The 16,042-nt window shown below is 42.1% G+C and overlaps 1 protein-coding gene across 2 annotated transcripts in view; it reads left to right on the forward strand.

Moving 5' to 3' along the window:
• Window positions 1–13,032, forward strand: part of DIRAS3 (DIRAS family GTPase 3) — a 58,204-nt gene extending 45,172 nt beyond the window's left edge. Inside the window, exons 1-2 of one of the 2 annotated variants that reach the window (XM_005895775.3) lie at window positions 10,701–10,829; window positions 11,596–13,032. In XM_005895775.3, the coding sequence (XP_005895837.2) occupies window positions 11,661–12,362 (702 nt within the window). In that variant the 5' untranslated portion in view covers window positions 10,701–10,829; window positions 11,596–11,660 and the 3' untranslated portion in view covers window positions 12,363–13,032. Of the gene's footprint in view, window positions 1–10,700; window positions 10,830–11,595 lie in introns of those variants that run through there. The other variant, XM_070367865.1, reaches the window with a different exon arrangement.
• The last annotated feature ends 3,010 nt before the right edge of the window (window positions 13,033–16,042 follow it).

Genomic DNA, 16,042 nt, shown 5'->3' on the forward strand with positions numbered 1-16,042 from the left:
AAGGATGTGGCAATTTGATCTTCGGTTCCTCTGGCCTTTTCTAAAACCAACTTGAACATCAGGAAGTTCACGGTTCACATATTGCTGAAGCCTGGCTTGGAGAATTTTGAGCATTACTTTACTAGCGTGTGAGATGAGTGCAATTGTGCGGTAGTTTGAGCATTCTTTGGAATTGCCTTTCTTTGGGATTGGAATGAAAACTGACCTTTTCCAGTCCTGTGGCCACTGCTGAGTTTTCCAAATTTGCTGGCATATTGAGTGCAGCACTTTCACAGCATCATCTTTCAGGATTTGGAATAGCTCAACTGGAATTACATCACCTCCACTAGCTTTGTTAATAGTGATGCTTTCTAAGGCCCACTTGACTTCACATTCCAGGATGTCTGGCTCTAGGTCAGTGATCACACCATTGTGATTATCTGGGTCGTGAAGATCTTTTTTGTACAGTTCTAATGTGTATTCTTGCCATCTCTTCTTAATATCTTCTGCTTCTGTTAGGTCCATACCATTTCTGTCCTTTATCAAGCTCATCTTTGCATGAAATGTTCCTTTGGTATCTCTGATTTTCTTGAAGAGATCCCTAGTTTTCCCCATTCTGTTGTTTTCCTCTATTTCTTTGCATTGATCGCTGAGGAAGCCTTTCTTATCTCTCTTTGCTATTCTTTGGAACTCTGCATTCAGATGTTTATATCTTTCCTTTTCTCCTTTGCTTTTTGCTTCTCTTCTTTTCACAGCTATTTGTAGGGCCTCCGCAGACAGCCATTTTGCTTCTTTACATTTCTTTTCTATGGGAATGGTCTTGATCCCTGTCTCCTGTAAGGATTCTTTTCACTGTACTCCTTTTCAAGAGTCTTTTAGCTATACTAGATACTATGCCTTCCCATATAAATTTTAGGATAAACTTATTTATGCTTATAAAATCTTGGCTGAGATTTTGACAAGAATTGCATTAAAACCATAGATCAACTTGGAGAGATCTTTACTAAGTTGAATGTCCTAATTCATGAACACATTATGTCTTTCCATCAACTTAAGTCTTCTTTGATTTCTTTTATGAGCATTTTGTAATTTTCAGCATTCAGACTATTTATGTGTTTTGTATATGTACAAAGTACTTTCTTTTTTGTAGTGACTGTAAATAATACTGTTTTTAATTTTGGTTTCTATGTATTCTTTTTTATTATAAAAAATATTCTTTTATTTTCAACCTACCTATGTCATTTAATATGAAGTGAATTTCTTCTTATTTCAAACATCATATAGTTGGCTTGTGTTTCTTTTTTGGTTTGTTTATTTTATCCACCCTGCCAATCTGCCTTTTTATGTGGTGTATTTACACCATTTACATTTAAGATGATTCTTGATATATATGAACTTAAGTACACAATTTTATTGTTTCCTGGTTTTCCTCTGCTTTGCTTTATCACCTTTATGTGGGTTACTGGAATGTTTTTTTAATAGGATTCTCTCTTGATTTATTTTTAGTGTGTTTGAGTATATCACTTTGTATAAAAAGTTATTCCTTTGGATATTACAATATGCATATATGACATTATAATCTATTATTGCATGAGTGAAGTATGGAAACCTTGCTTCTATTCAGGTCCCTTTGCCTTTCCCAACTTTTAGCACCATTGCCTTGAGTATCAGATATTATAATTTTTCTTTCAGTCATCATGATGATTGTAAAAGTTTATGAGAATGATAAGCAGGTAAGTGTAAGTAAGTGTTAGTTGCTCATGGACTGCAGCCTGTTAGGCTCCTCTGTCCATGGAGTTCTCTAGCCAAGAAGACTGAAGTGGGTAGCTGTCCCCTTCTCCAGGGGAATCTTCCCAACCCAGGTATCAAATCTGGGTCTCCTGCATTGCAGGCAGATTCCTTACCATCTGAGCCACCAGGGAAACCCATGAGAAGAATAGTCTACCATAATTACCCCTATTTTTAAAATCTATCTTGATATTATGCTTTCCCTATGAAGTTCCTAATTATCTTTTCCTTTCTGTTTATGAAACTTTCTTTGTTATTTGTTGTTCAGTTGCTCAGTCATGTACGACTGTGATCCCATGGACTGCAGCATGCCAGGCTTCCCTGTTCTTTACCGTCTCCTGGAGCTTGCTCAAACTCATGTCCATGTTGGTGATGCCATCCAACCATCTCATCCTCTGTCACCCACTTCTCCTCCTGCCTTCGATCTCTCCCAGCATCAGGGTCTTTTCCAGTGAGTTGGCTCTTCGCATCAGGTGGCCAAAGCATTGGAGCTTCAGCTTCAGCATCAGTCCTTTCAATGAATATTCAGAGTTGATTTCCTTTAGGATTGACTGGTTGGATCTCCTTGCAGTCCAAAGGACTCTCAAGAGTCTTCTCCAACACCACAGTTAAAAAGCATCATTTCTTCGGTGCTCAGCCTTCTTTACAGTCCAACTCTCACATCCATACATAACTACTGGTAAAACTATAGCTTTGACTATGTGGACCTTTGTTGGAAAAATAACGTCTCTGCTTTTTAATACTCTGGCTATGTTTGTCATAGCTTTTCTTCCAAGGAGCAAATGTCTTTTAATTTCATGGCTGCAGTCACCATACACAGTGATTTTGGAGCCCAAGAAAATAATGTCTTTCACTGTTTCCATTGTTTCTCCATCTATATGCCATGAGGTGACGGGACCAGATGCCATGATTGTAGTTTTCTGAATGTTGAGTTTTAAGCCAGCTTTTTTATTCTCCTCTTTCACCTTCATCAAGAGGCTCTTTTTCACTCTGCTCTTTCACTTTCATCAAGAAACTTCCTTCAGTCACTCTTTGAGGATAGGTTTGTTAGCAAAAAATCCTCTTTGCTTTTCTTCATCTGGACATGGTGTTTGTTCTTGAAGGTATATTTTGCTGGATATAGAATTTGCAGTTGACAGTTCTTTGAAAAGACTTTCAGCACTTGAAAAATGCCATGCCATTTCCTTTGGTATCTGTGGTTTCAAATGAGATATCTGCCATCATCTGAATTAATGTTCCTCTGACAGGTAATATATTCCTTCTTTCTATCTACTTTCAAGAATTTATCATTGTTTTCAGAATTCAATTATGTGTCTTGGCATTGATTCCCTTGGAATTCTCCTGGTGGGGTTTGTTCAGCTTCTTGGAACTGTAAGTTTGTGTCTTTCAACAAATTTGGGAGATTCTCAGGCATAATTTCTTGCCATACTCATTTAGACTGTTTCTTCTCTCCTTCTGGGGCTCTGATACAAATGTTGGGATTTTGGTTATTGCACCACAGACCCTAGAGACTCTCCTCATTTTTTTTCCCAGTCTATTTTATCTCTATTGTTTATATTGAGTAAATTTTATTTCTTTATCCTCAAGTTCACTGATTCTATCCAATGTCATCTCCATTATAATATTAAGCCCATTAAGAAAGTTTAAAAATTTTCTATTATTGTATTTTTCAGTTCCATAATTTCCATTTAAATCCTTTTTATGTTTTATTTGCTGAACTTTTTAAAAAAATTATTTTATATCAGAATTCAGTTGATTAACAACCAATGTTGTGGTAGTTTTAGGTGTATAGCAAAGTGACTCAGTTCAGTTCAGTTCAGTTGCTCAGTCATGTCCGACTCTTTGCGACCTCATGAATCACTGCATGCCAGGCCTCCCTGTCCATCACCAACTCCCGGAGCTCACCCAAACTCATGTGCATTGAGTTGGTGATGCCATCAAGCCATCTCATTCTCTGTTGTCCCCTTCTGCCCCCAATCCCTCCCAGCATCAGGTTCTTTTCCAATGAGTCAACTCTTGACATGAGGTGGCCAAAGTATTAGAGTTTCAGCCTCAGCATCAGTCCTTCCAATGAACAGCCAAGACTGATCTGCTTTACGATAGACGGGTTGGATCTCTTTGCAGTCCAAGAGAATCACAAGAGTCTTCTCCAACACCACAGTTCAAAAGCATCAATTCTTCGGTACTCAGCTTTCTTCACCGTCCAACTCTCACATCCATACATGACCACAGAAAAAACCATAGCCTTGACTAGACGGACCTTTGTTGGCAAAGTAATATCTCTGCTTTTCAGTATGCTATCTAGGTTGGTCATAACTTTCCTTCCAAGGAGTAAGTGTCTTTTAATTTCATGGCTGCAATCATTATCTGAAGTTATTTTGGAACCCCCCAAAATAAGGTCTGACACTGTTTCCTCTGATTTCCCATCTATTTCCCCTGAAGTGATGGGACCAGATGCCATGATCTTCGTTTTCTGAATGTTGAGCTTTAAGCCAACTTTTTCACTCTCCACTTGCACTTTCATCAAGAGGCTTTTTAGTTCCTCTTCACTTTCTGCCATAAGGGTGGTATCATCTGCATATCTGAGGTTACTGATATTTCTCCCGGCAATCTTGATTCCAGCTTGTGTTTCTTCCAGCCCAGCGTTTCTCATGATGTCCTCTGCATAAAGTTAAATAAGCAGGGTGACAATATACAGCCTTGATGTACTCCTTTTCCTATTTGGAACCAGTCTGTTGTTCCATGTCCAGTTCTAACTGTTGCTTCCTGACCTGCATACAGATTTCTCAAGAGGCAGGTCAGGTGGTCTGGTATTCCCATCTCTTTCAGAATTTTCCACAGTTTATTGTGATCCACACACTCAAAGGCTTTGGCATAGTCAATAAAGCAGAAATAGATGTTTTTCTGGAACTCTCTTCCTTTTTCCATGATCCAGCAGATGTTGGCAATTTGATCTCTGGTTCCTCTGCCTTTTCTAAAACCAGCTTGAAAATCAGGAAGTTCATGTATCTGTTCTTTTTCAAATTCTTTTCCTATTTAGGTTATTACAGAGTGTTGAACAGAGTTCCCTGTGCTATACAGCAGGTCCTTGTTGGTTGTCTGTTTTAAATATATCAGTGTGTACATTGTCAATTCCAAACTCCCAATGTATCCTTCCCGCTTTCTCCCCTGCTAACCATAAGTTCATTCTCTAAGTCTTTGTGTCTGCTTCTCTTTTGTAAATAAGTTCATTTGTATCATTAAAAAAAAAGATTCTGAATATAAGCAATATTATATTGATATTTGTCTTTCTCTGCCTGACTACTTAACTTAGTATGATAATCCATGTTGCTACAAATGGCAGTATTTCATTCTTTTTATGGTTTGGTAGTCAGTTGTATACATATACCACATCTTCTTTATCTGTTCATCTGTCAGTGGACATTTAGGTTGCTTCCATGTCTTGGCTATTATAAATGGCATTGCAATGAACACTGGGGTGCATGTATCCTTTCAAATTTTGTTTTTCTCCAGATATAATCCCAAGCGTGCTTCCCTGATAGCTCAGTTGGTGAAGAATCCACCTGCAATGTAGGAGACCCCAGTTTGATTCCTGGATCAGGAAGATCCACTGGAGAAGGGATAGGCTACCCACTCTAGTATTCTTGGGTTTCCCTTGTAGCTCAGCTGGTAAAGAATCTGCCTGCAATGCGGGAGACATGGGTTTGATCCCTGGGTTGGAAGGATGCCCTGGAGAAGGGAAAGGTTACCCACTCCAGTATGGAGAGTTCCATGGACTGTATAGTCCATAGGGTCTCAAAGAGTCAGACGTAACTGATTGACTTTCTATATTCTATAATCCCAAGAGTTGGATTGCTGTATTATATGGTAGCTCTATTTTTAGCTTCTTAAGGAGCCTCCATACTATTTTCCATAGCTGCGAACCAATTTACATTCCCACTGACAGTGCAAAAGGGTTCCCTTTTCTCCATACCCTCTCCAGCATTTGTTGTTTGTAGATTTTTTGATAATCTCAAATATGCAGATGACACCACCCTTATGACAGAAAGTGAAGAGGAACTAAAAAGCCTCTTGATGAAAGTGAAAGTGGAGAGTGAAAAAGTTGGCTTAAAGCTCAACATTCAGAAAACTAAGATCATGGCATCCAGTCCCATCACTTCATGGGAAATAGATGGGGAAACAGTGTCAGACTTTATTTTTTGGGGCTCCAAAATCACTGCAGATGGTGATTGCAGCCATGAAATTAAAAGACACTTACTCCTTGGAAGGAAAGTTATGACCAACCTAGATAGCATAGTCAAAAGCAGAGACATTACTTTGCCAACAAAGGTCCGTCTAGTCAAGGCTGTGGTTTTTCCTGTGGTCATGTACGGATGTGAGAGTTGGACTGTGAAGAAGGCTGAGTGCCGAAGAATTGATGCTTTTGAACTGTGGTGTTGGAGAAGACTCTTGCGAGTCCCTTGGACTGCAAGGAGATCCAACCAGTCCATTCTGAAGGAGATCAGCCCTGGGATTTCTTTGGAAGGAATGATGCTAAAGCTGAAACTCCAGTACTCTGGCCACCTCATGCAAAGAGTTGACTCATTGGAAAAGACCCTGATGCTGGGAGGGATTGGGGGCAGGAGGAGAAGGGGACAACAGAGGATGAGATGGCTGGATGGCATCACTGACTCGATGGACGTGAGTCTGAGTGAACTCCGGGAGTTGGTGATGGACAGGGAGGCCTGGCGTGCTGTGATTCATGGGGTCGCAAAGAGTCGGACACGACTGAGCGACTGAACTGAACTGAACTGATCCTGACTAGTGTGAGGTGTCATCTCATTATAGTTTTGATTTGCATTTCTCTATTAATTAGCAATGTTAAGCATCTTTTCATGTGCCTCGGCCATCTGTATGGATAACTAAAGAAAACTCCTGTTCATTTATAACTACTGTATAGTAGTATATAGTTTTATTTTTCAGGGAACCCATTCCTTTGACTCTCTGGCCTACTGCAATGCTGGATCCCTGGGCTAGGGCTGCTCTTAAAGTGAAATATTTTATATTGACTTTTGAAGTGCAAGACCTGGTTTGGATGGAGGAGCTATGGTTTTGTATTTTTATCATTTCTTCTGATTTCTATGTATAACCTCATAATTTGATTTCTCTGGCATTTAAAGGCTTTACTTTGGGATATATATTTCCACACCCTCTTGCTTTCCTCCTCCTTTCTCTTCTTCCTCCTCCTCTTCCTCCTCCTCCTTTGTCTTCTTCCTCCTCCTATTTTTCACTTCCCCTTCTTTTTTGTTGTTTCTTTGTTTTAAATGTTTTTCCTCCAAAGGCATCTCATTCATCTTCCATATATCAGGACCCCATTTTTTTGTGTATTTGAAACGTGTATTCTTAGTTTGTTTACTGTAAAGAAACAAATATGCGTTATAACAATGGGAAAAAAATAAAAAGCAGTGGAACAAAAGACATCCATACACCCCAAGGAACCGTTGTTTTCAAACAAAAGGCGAGGCTACAGGAGTGAAGAGTAAGCTTGGTCTTAGGTCAGAGCATGGCCCCTGAGGTTCAGTTTCCTCATCACCAAAATGAAGGGTTTGACTTGATGGTCCTCAGGCCACTTCCAGCATTATAAATGACTTAGTGATTAGACATAATTGTCTTCAAATAGCTGAAAGGCTGTAAGGGCATCCAAGGGAGCAGACTGATCAATGCATTTCCAGACTCCAGACGATGAAACCGGAATCAGTGGCTGGAGTGACAGGTAACTATGAAAACTTCACTAATAATCCGAACTACCCCCAAACAGAGAGGACAACCTGTCAAGTGCCAAGGTGTCTGCTCTGGGGTAAACTGATGCCCATCAGTTTCAGTTTCAGGACCCTCTTTTCTAGTCTTTCTCATTCCTAAAGACTTTTTGTTGTTGTTCAGTCACTAGGTCATGTCCGACTTTGCAACCCCAGAGACTACAGCACGCCAGGCTTCCCTGTCCTTCGCTATCTCCCTGAGTTTGTTCCAACTCATGTCCATTGAGTCAGTGATGCCATCCAACCATCTCATCCTCTGTCACTCCCTTCTCCTCCTGCCCTCAATCTTTCCCTGCATCAGGGTCTTTTCCAGTGAATTGTCTCTTTGTATCAGGTGGCCAAAACGTTGGAGCTTCAGCTTCAGCATCAGTCCTTTCAATGAATATTCAGGGTTGATTTCCTTTAGGATTGACTGGTTTGATCTCCTTGCCATGCACGGGACTCTAAAGAGTCTTCTTCAGCACCACAATCTGAAAGCATCGATTCTTAGGTGCTCAGCCTTCTTTATGGTCCAACTCTCATATCTGTACATGACTACTGGGAAAAACCATAGTTTGACTATGTGGACCTTTGTCAGCAAAGTGATGCCTCTGCTTTTTAATACACTATCTAGGTTTGTCATAGCTTTTCTTCCAAGGAGCAAGCGTCTTTTAATTTCGTAGCTGCATTACCATCTGCAGCTCAAGAAAATAAAATCTGTTACTGCTTCCACTGTTTCTCCTTCTATTTGCCATGAAGTGACATTTTAGGTGCCCTAGTTTCAATAGGCAGTGTTATTTGTGGTTTAGGAGGAATGTGCAAAGATTTCGTTCTTGCTCAGAATTCTCACTGCTCTTCTTCCCTGCCCCAAGTTCTTCTGTCCTCAATTTATTTTCCCCAAGCCTGCTGTGTTTTCCTGGTGGAAATCTGCTCTTATTTGGTTTAAATAAAAAGGTCATTGGCACTTCCAAAAATGCTCAAAGACTACACGATTATGTGTATACAGATTTCTATATTATTATGTGAAGGCCAATAGCTGTCTTTTATGAATTACCTATTGTATTCTAAATGCCTTCTAACTAGTGCATCAGGGAGTAGCTCCTTGAATCCTCCCCACAATTCTTTCTTATAGGTATCAGTTCCCCTCTACAGAAAAGTAATTTCTCCAGGATCGCACAGCTCAAAGGCATATTATCATTTCAGTTGCTCAGTCATGTCTGACTCTTTGTGACCCTGTGGACTGCAGCATGCCAGGCCTCCCTGTCTATCACCAACTCCCAGAGTTTACCCAAACTCACGTCCATTGAATCGATGATGCCATCCAACCATCTCATCCTCTGTCGTCCCTTCTCCTCCCGTGTTCAATCTTTCCCAGCATCAGTCTTTTCAAATGAGTCAGCTCTTTGCATCAGGTGGCCAAAGTATTGAAGTTTCAGCTTCAACATCAGTCCTTCCAGTGAACACCCAGGACTGATCTCCTTTAGGATGGACTAGTTGGATCTCCTTGCAGTCCAAGGGACTCTCAAGAGTCTTCTCCAACATTACAGTTCAAAAGCATCAATTCTTCAGCTCTCAGCCCTCTTTCTAGTCCAATTCTCATATCCATACATGACTACTGGAAAAACAATAGCTTTAACTAGATGGACCTTTGTTGGCAAAGTAATGTCTCTGCTTTTGAATATGCTGTATAGGTTGGTCATAACTTTTCTTCCAGTATTAACATGTATTCCAAAGAAGGAAAAGGGAAAAAAAAACATTAACATTCTAAAGCTAGTTTTCTGCCTCTAAAGCATGTGTTCTTGATCTCTGCCTAACATGCATGAGTCTTTGGGTAAGAAAGAAAAATTATAAAAATGTTTTCACTAATGAGTAAAATATACTGTATCAGCTTAATGACACAGGAGGATAAAATCAGAACAAGAACAAGAGTTGGAGTTAGGAGTACTGGGTTTGGGCCAGCTGCTGCTGCTGCTGCTGCTGCTGCTGCTAAGTCGCTTCAGTCGTGTCCGACTCTTAGCGACCCCATGGTCTGCAGCCTACCAGGCTCCTCCGTCCATGGGATTTTCCAGGCAAGAGTACTGGAGTGGGGTGCCATTGCTTTCTCCAGGTTTGGGCCTACGTCCATCATTTATGAGCCGTTTAAACTTGAACAAGTAATTTTACCTGCTGAATTAGTTTTATTTTGCTGTGTAAAAAACTGCCACAGATGTTGTAGCTTAATAGGATACCCAACTGCAAAATCTAGAACTCTCTCAAATCAGAAGTCTGGATGAGCTCAACTGGATTCTCTGCTTAATAAGGCTAAAATCAAAGTGTTGATGGTCTGATCTTACGTGCAGTTTCTAGAGAAGAATCTGCTTTCAAGATCATTCAGGTTGTTGGAAAAATCCAGTTGTTAGCTCTGCGGCTCATGCTTTCTTACTGGCTGTCAGCCAGGGGTCGCTCTCTATTCCTAGGAGGCTGCCCACATTTCCAGTCTGGATTTTCCTACGAGGTTTTTGTGACGACGACTAAATGAGAAGTATTGTACACAGAGTGGTGATGGATATGATCACTGCTTAATGTTGTTGGGTGTAGAGGATACCCCTCAACCTCTAAACACAGAACATGTCTACACCACAGGAAATCCTACCAAGAGGCAGGTTCCAAAGTCTCTTATAACAGAAGTGTCCATTGGTCTTCCTCAGCAAAGACAGAAACTGGGTTTTGTGCTGGACAAATGTTTATTGGAGTGAAGTGGATGAGATGCGGTGAGGTGTCTGTCACCAGTAATGAGAAGGGTGCTAACTGGCCTTCCTGCAGGGAAGAGAAGGTGGCGAGGGTTGGGAAAGGCTACCCCACAGGGGGCAAAAAGCGAAGAAGTGGTTTAGATCGCAGTAGGTGAGAAATGCCTGCATCGGCAGCCCCGTAAGCGGACCCCACTCAATGGGCGGGCACTTGTGAACACAGGGCCACCTCCCACCCCCGCCCCTGCCCGGGCTGTGGGTACCTGTGTGGGGGACGCCGGGGAGACTGCCGGGGGCGCGTCTGACTCGGTCAGCCCCTCACAACCCAATCCCCCCTCTGTGAGCAGTGCAAGTGGAGTCTCCCAGTCTGCGCCCCCTGGCTCTAGCTAACCAATCTCAGTCCCACTGTTGGTTGGAGCATTTCGCCCGGAGCCTCCGAGCGAACTGGTTGCCGGCTGCGGCTGGGAGCTTGGTTGCGCAATTCCTTGCCGCCACTGCGGCCGCGGCCAAAGCCACCTGGGCAAGGAGAGAATTTGCCGCGAGGTTCCCGCCTCGGAAAGAGGTAAAAGCTATCGTTCGCCTTTTTTCGGGCACTCAAATGCAAGGTGTAGCGAGTGAACCAGCCTGGATTATCGCGGGGGGTTGGGGGGGGGGAAGCAATGGGCACGTTATCAGGGAAGCGGGTACTTGAGGACAGTTGCTGCAGGTTAGGGGTCTCTGTGAGCATTACGAATCCTGGTCCCTGTGGGCTTCCTGGGCGCCCCCCCCCCCCACTGCCCCCCGTGACCACACCCTGGATCGCGATGTCTGCGGCAACCTACCCTTGCCCGCAGTGATCGATCCTTGTCAGAGATACGCATAATTTTTAATATTGCAGGAGAGAAGACAGCAAGGGCTTATTTAGGGTGAAAATGTTTGCTAACATCGTTCGGATGTGCATGTTTTAAGGGTTGGCAAGCTGTCCAATATTGCAGCATTCTGTAGTGTGGCATGATAAAATAAAAACAGGTGCGTAGCCACCGCGAAAGTAACAAACAGGTATCATTGGAAGAAGAGGCTCGGGGCGCTCCTGCCCTCCTCCCCACCCGCATTGCCTTTGGTGGGTTCCTGGGGTGGGCAGAGAGACAGCTCACCGCAGAGAATGGAGGAGGGAGGAGGGAAGTGGGAGGAGGGAGGAGGGTGGGGTTAGCGAGCGGGACGAGACAGACACCACCCCCCCCCCCCATCCCATGTCCCCAGGGAGCAGCGGGCCAGGCAGGCGCTGCGACAAGACATCATTCCGAGTTAGACTCCCACCCCTCACACATCCTCTCTTCTCTCCTCCGTAGGCATCCCTCACTGCTGGCCAAGTGCCAGAGAAGCGGTGCACGCACCTCTCAGCTAATACCTGACCATGGGCAACTCCTGCTTCGGCCTCAAGGAACGGCTGATGAAGCGGCTGCGGCCTCTGCCGACCGTGATCGTCATCCGCACCTGCCTGCCCCAGAGAAGGAGCAGAGATTTCCGCGTGGTGGTGCTCGGCTCGGCCGGCGTGGGCAAGAGCGCTCTGGTGCAAAGGTGGGTGCGCGGCAACTTCCGTGAGGCGTACCTGCCGACCATCGAAGATACGTACCGCCAGGCGCTAGGCTGCAGCCACAAGGCGGGTGCGCTGCACATCACCGACACCACCGGTGGCCGCCGCTACCGGGGCCTGCAGCGCCTTGCCATTGCCAGGGGTCACGCCTTCATCCTGGTTTATTCTATCACCAGGAAGCAAACCCTGGAGGAGCTGAAGCCGCTCTATGAGCTGATCCGTCAACTCAAAGGTAACAACCCGCAAAAGTGCCCCGTCATCCTGGTGGGCAACAAGTGCGATGAGAGCCGTCGGGAGGTGAGTGAGAAGGAAGGTGCTGCCTATGCGTGCGAGTGGAATTGCGCCTTCTTGGAGACCTCGGCCAAGATGAATATCAACGTCCAGGAGCTGTTCCAGTTGCTGATAAATTTCGAGAAGAAGCCCGCCGCCGCCGCAGCCCCCGCCGGCGCCCAGCCTCCGCAGAAGAAATCCCAGATCCCCAAGACCGCCGAGAAGCTGCTGGGCAAGTGCATCGTCATGTGAATCCTGAGCCTTAAAGATCGCGACCCTCTTCTCCTTTAGTGTGCCGAAAACGTGGACCGACCCCATTATGCTGTGTCACCTGTACATGACTGACTTTTGTGCTGTGGTTTGGGTTGTAACAATTAGATGTCAATAAATGTCCCTTGTGAGTTAATAACTTTCCTTTTTCCCAGGCGAGAGAACTCGAATTGTTAAAATAATGGACATTGGAGGAGGAGAGGAAAAAAGGAACAGGATGCATTTCAAGGATGGGACTTGGACTGACTTTAGAGATTAATGTTTGAAAAAGAGACTGGAAATAGCAAAATGAATTGAAAGATACCACTGCCCTTCTTGTGATCCTATTATTGTGTATTATTCTTCAACATTTCAAGTCCTGTAAATGTCTAACCATATCTCCCCATTGTGTATTTAATTGTTAAAAAACACGTTTTTGCAGCAAAAGGTCTGACAGATGGCTGTGAGACAGAAATACTAAACATGATAAATAAATGAATGTCCTATAGTTGAGCATTGAGGGTGGGAGCAGAGAGAATTGTTAAAGTGGATCTTGCTTACTAAATATATGCCAGTTGTTTCATAGGTCATTTAAAATGTTTGAGTATTCTACATCCCTGTTTAAAAAAAATTATAATAGTTCTATGACTTAATAAAGCTTTTCCTGCATGCAGTCAGCTGTAATAATTTCTTTTTCACTAAACAACAACAAAAATTACCCATTGCCAGTCACAGCTGGTGAAGATTTCTAATAGGAGTTTTACATACAGAAGCCCATGCCCTCTTGAAATTAGCCAGTTGTGGGTGGGGGTGGTTTATGGGTCCCTGCAATGCAGAGCTAGTTTATATCCATCACCTTTCCTGGGCTGATTCAGGAAGAACTCCAGGCATCTTTGAAGAGGTTACTTGCTCATTTTGCTGCTGTCTTGGAGGTGGGTGGTGAAAAGCAAACTCTGCCTCAAGAACCACTGGATAGTGGATGAACCTAGAGTCTGTTATACACAGTGAAGTAAGTCAGAAAGATAAAAACAAATATTGTATATTAAGGCATATATGTGAAATCTAGAAAAACAGTACTGATGAACCTATTTGCAGGGCAGGAATAGAGATGCAGACAGAGAGACCGGTCAGGTGGACATGGGGGTTGGGGAAGGGGATGGTGGGATGAATTGAAGATTGGGTTTGACATACATACACTACCATGTGTAAAATAGATAGCTAGTGGGAACCTGGTATATAGTGCAAGCAGCTCAGCTCGGTGATCTATGGTGACCTAGAGTAGGGGAATTGGGGAGGAGGGAGGTCTAAGAGGGAAGGGACATATGTATACATATGGCTGATTCACTTCTTTGTATAGCAGAACTAGCACACCATTGTAAAGCAGATATACCCCCAATTTAAGGGAAAAAGTACTGGAAATAAGAGTGGGGAGTGGGATGGAAGGTAAGGGCAGAAACAGGTGGGATTTGAAATCAAACATTTCTAAGGAAGCTTTTTTTAAAAGATTCATTTTATATTTGGACATAATTTTTTTTTTTTGAGTGAGGGAATATGTATCTATACACATCCTTGTTTTCAAGTGTTTTTCTTTTTTAGTTAAAGAGAAGCAGGGAGGCTCTAAGTCTGGTGATTTTTCTCCATAAAATATCTCTTATTGGATAAATATTTATTGAACAACTTAAATGTTTACAAAACGCCTTTTTATAACTTGATTTTTAGGGGAGAAGCACATCATTGAGAAGGAATGATAAACATCTATCACATAGTAGAGTCAAAATTTTGAGCTTAGAAAATTCATTCACTGGCTCCTTTTAGACAATTATTTAAAAATTTTCCTATTCACTTTCAAATCAATTCTCAACCACTAGAAAATACCTAAGTGGTGCTGCCATATTGCTTTTTATGTATTCTATTTTTAAAATAATATTTCTTAGGTAACATCCCTAATGGAGTAATTCCATTCCTAAAAGAAAATATCTTGGCTATTTTCCAGGTGAATCCTCCTTGAAAAAATGTGTTGCACTCATTGTTTTTCTTTGTAGAGGAGCAAAGGGATTACTAAGTGACAAATACTACACTTTAGAAAAGGAAAGGAGGAGATTTAATGTTGCAAGAAATGCTTAGTAAAAACATTTTTAAATTATAGTAAATATTTATACAGTCTATCTATATGCCATTGTTTCTACATCACATTAAAGCAAATATTTATATAATTTTTGTACATGTCAATGTTCTACATTATACTATTTAATCCTCACGACAATCCAGTGAAGCAGATACTGTTGTGCCCATTTTGCAGGCTGATAAATGTTACAAAACCAGTAAGCAACAGAGCCAACATTTGAAGCCAGGCATTCTGCTGCATAGTTGGTGCTCTTAACCACCACAGTGTACATCCATTCTAAGACGACTAGTCCAAGGACAAGTGAGTTGACACCTCTGTTCTCTAGTTGTGCTATACAGATGTGGAAAAGGAAGCTTTCTCAGAGCCTCCCTAGAATACTGAAGGGAGAATACTGCAAAGAAGCAAAGTGACTATTACAAAACACACATGATGGTTTAGAAATAGAGAAGAAAGCATGAGGTGTTGGATAATTTTCCCTGAAGAGTTTACATGGTTGGAAACTTTTATGCCTAGAGACTTAGTAGATCTCTCCCCCAAATAATTATAAGCTTCAAAGAAGCTTTACAGGGTTACCTTGGAGCAGGGAAGATGTAAACCAGTCTAACAGTTCTTCCAGCTAATAGTGTTATTCAAAGAAGCTGGAACCTATAGCTTCTAGTTTTTGCACCATCCAATATAGTGGCCTCTAGCTTTATGTAACTTCTGCATTTGAAATATGGCTAGTCCAAAGTGAGATGTATTGTAAATATACCATACATTATTATGAAAAGAATGGAAGTAGAATATCTCATAATTTTAATGTTTATTACATGTGGAGATAATATTTTAGATACAGTGGATGAAATGAAACCTACTAATTTTGTATTTCTTTTGGCTTTTTAAAGTGTGACTAGTGGAAAATTTTCAATCGTATTTGTGGCTTATATTTGGCTCACATTATATTCCTCTTGGGTAGTGCTGATATATAGTAAGAGTGGCTAGCAGAACTAATCTCTAATTTGAATCTTACTGCATATATTAGCTAGGATCAACAATCAAGTGTCCAAAAACGTTAGCATGTATTTAAAGTAATATGTGTTGTCAGATATCTACATAACTTCATGAAATTCAAGATTAACAGAAATGTAACAAAATCCACTGAGAGGTATGTTTGCATATAAATGAATGGGAATTGAACATCTATAAGCTACATCTATAAACCTGGACCCACAGGCCCAGAACTCAGAAAAATAAATATGTCAGCCAGTGAATTCAGGGAGTTGGTGAGGATTAAAATAAATGAAAACTGAAAATATGCCCACTGCACTGATATGATGTTTTTTCAGGCTACTGATATTGACGAACCTGCCATCCATTATGATGCTGGAAAGTGAAAAGCGGAGGAGAGAAACCTAGTATGGAGATGAGTACAATTTTATAAACTGGGATTCAAAAAATTTAACTGACACCAGTATCATGGGTCTACATGGGTGCATTCGTAGATGCTCTGTCCTGTCCTTCGGGGTAATGTCCCTCAGGTAATCCCCTGTGTCTGCCTCCAAGTTTCCTTTCCAGTCTT

The sequence above is a fragment of the Bos mutus genome, chromosome 3 (assembly GCF_027580195.1).
Source record: "Bos mutus isolate GX-2022 chromosome 3, NWIPB_WYAK_1.1, whole genome shotgun sequence".
Classification (NCBI taxonomy): Eukaryota; Metazoa; Chordata; class Mammalia; order Artiodactyla; family Bovidae; genus Bos; species Bos mutus.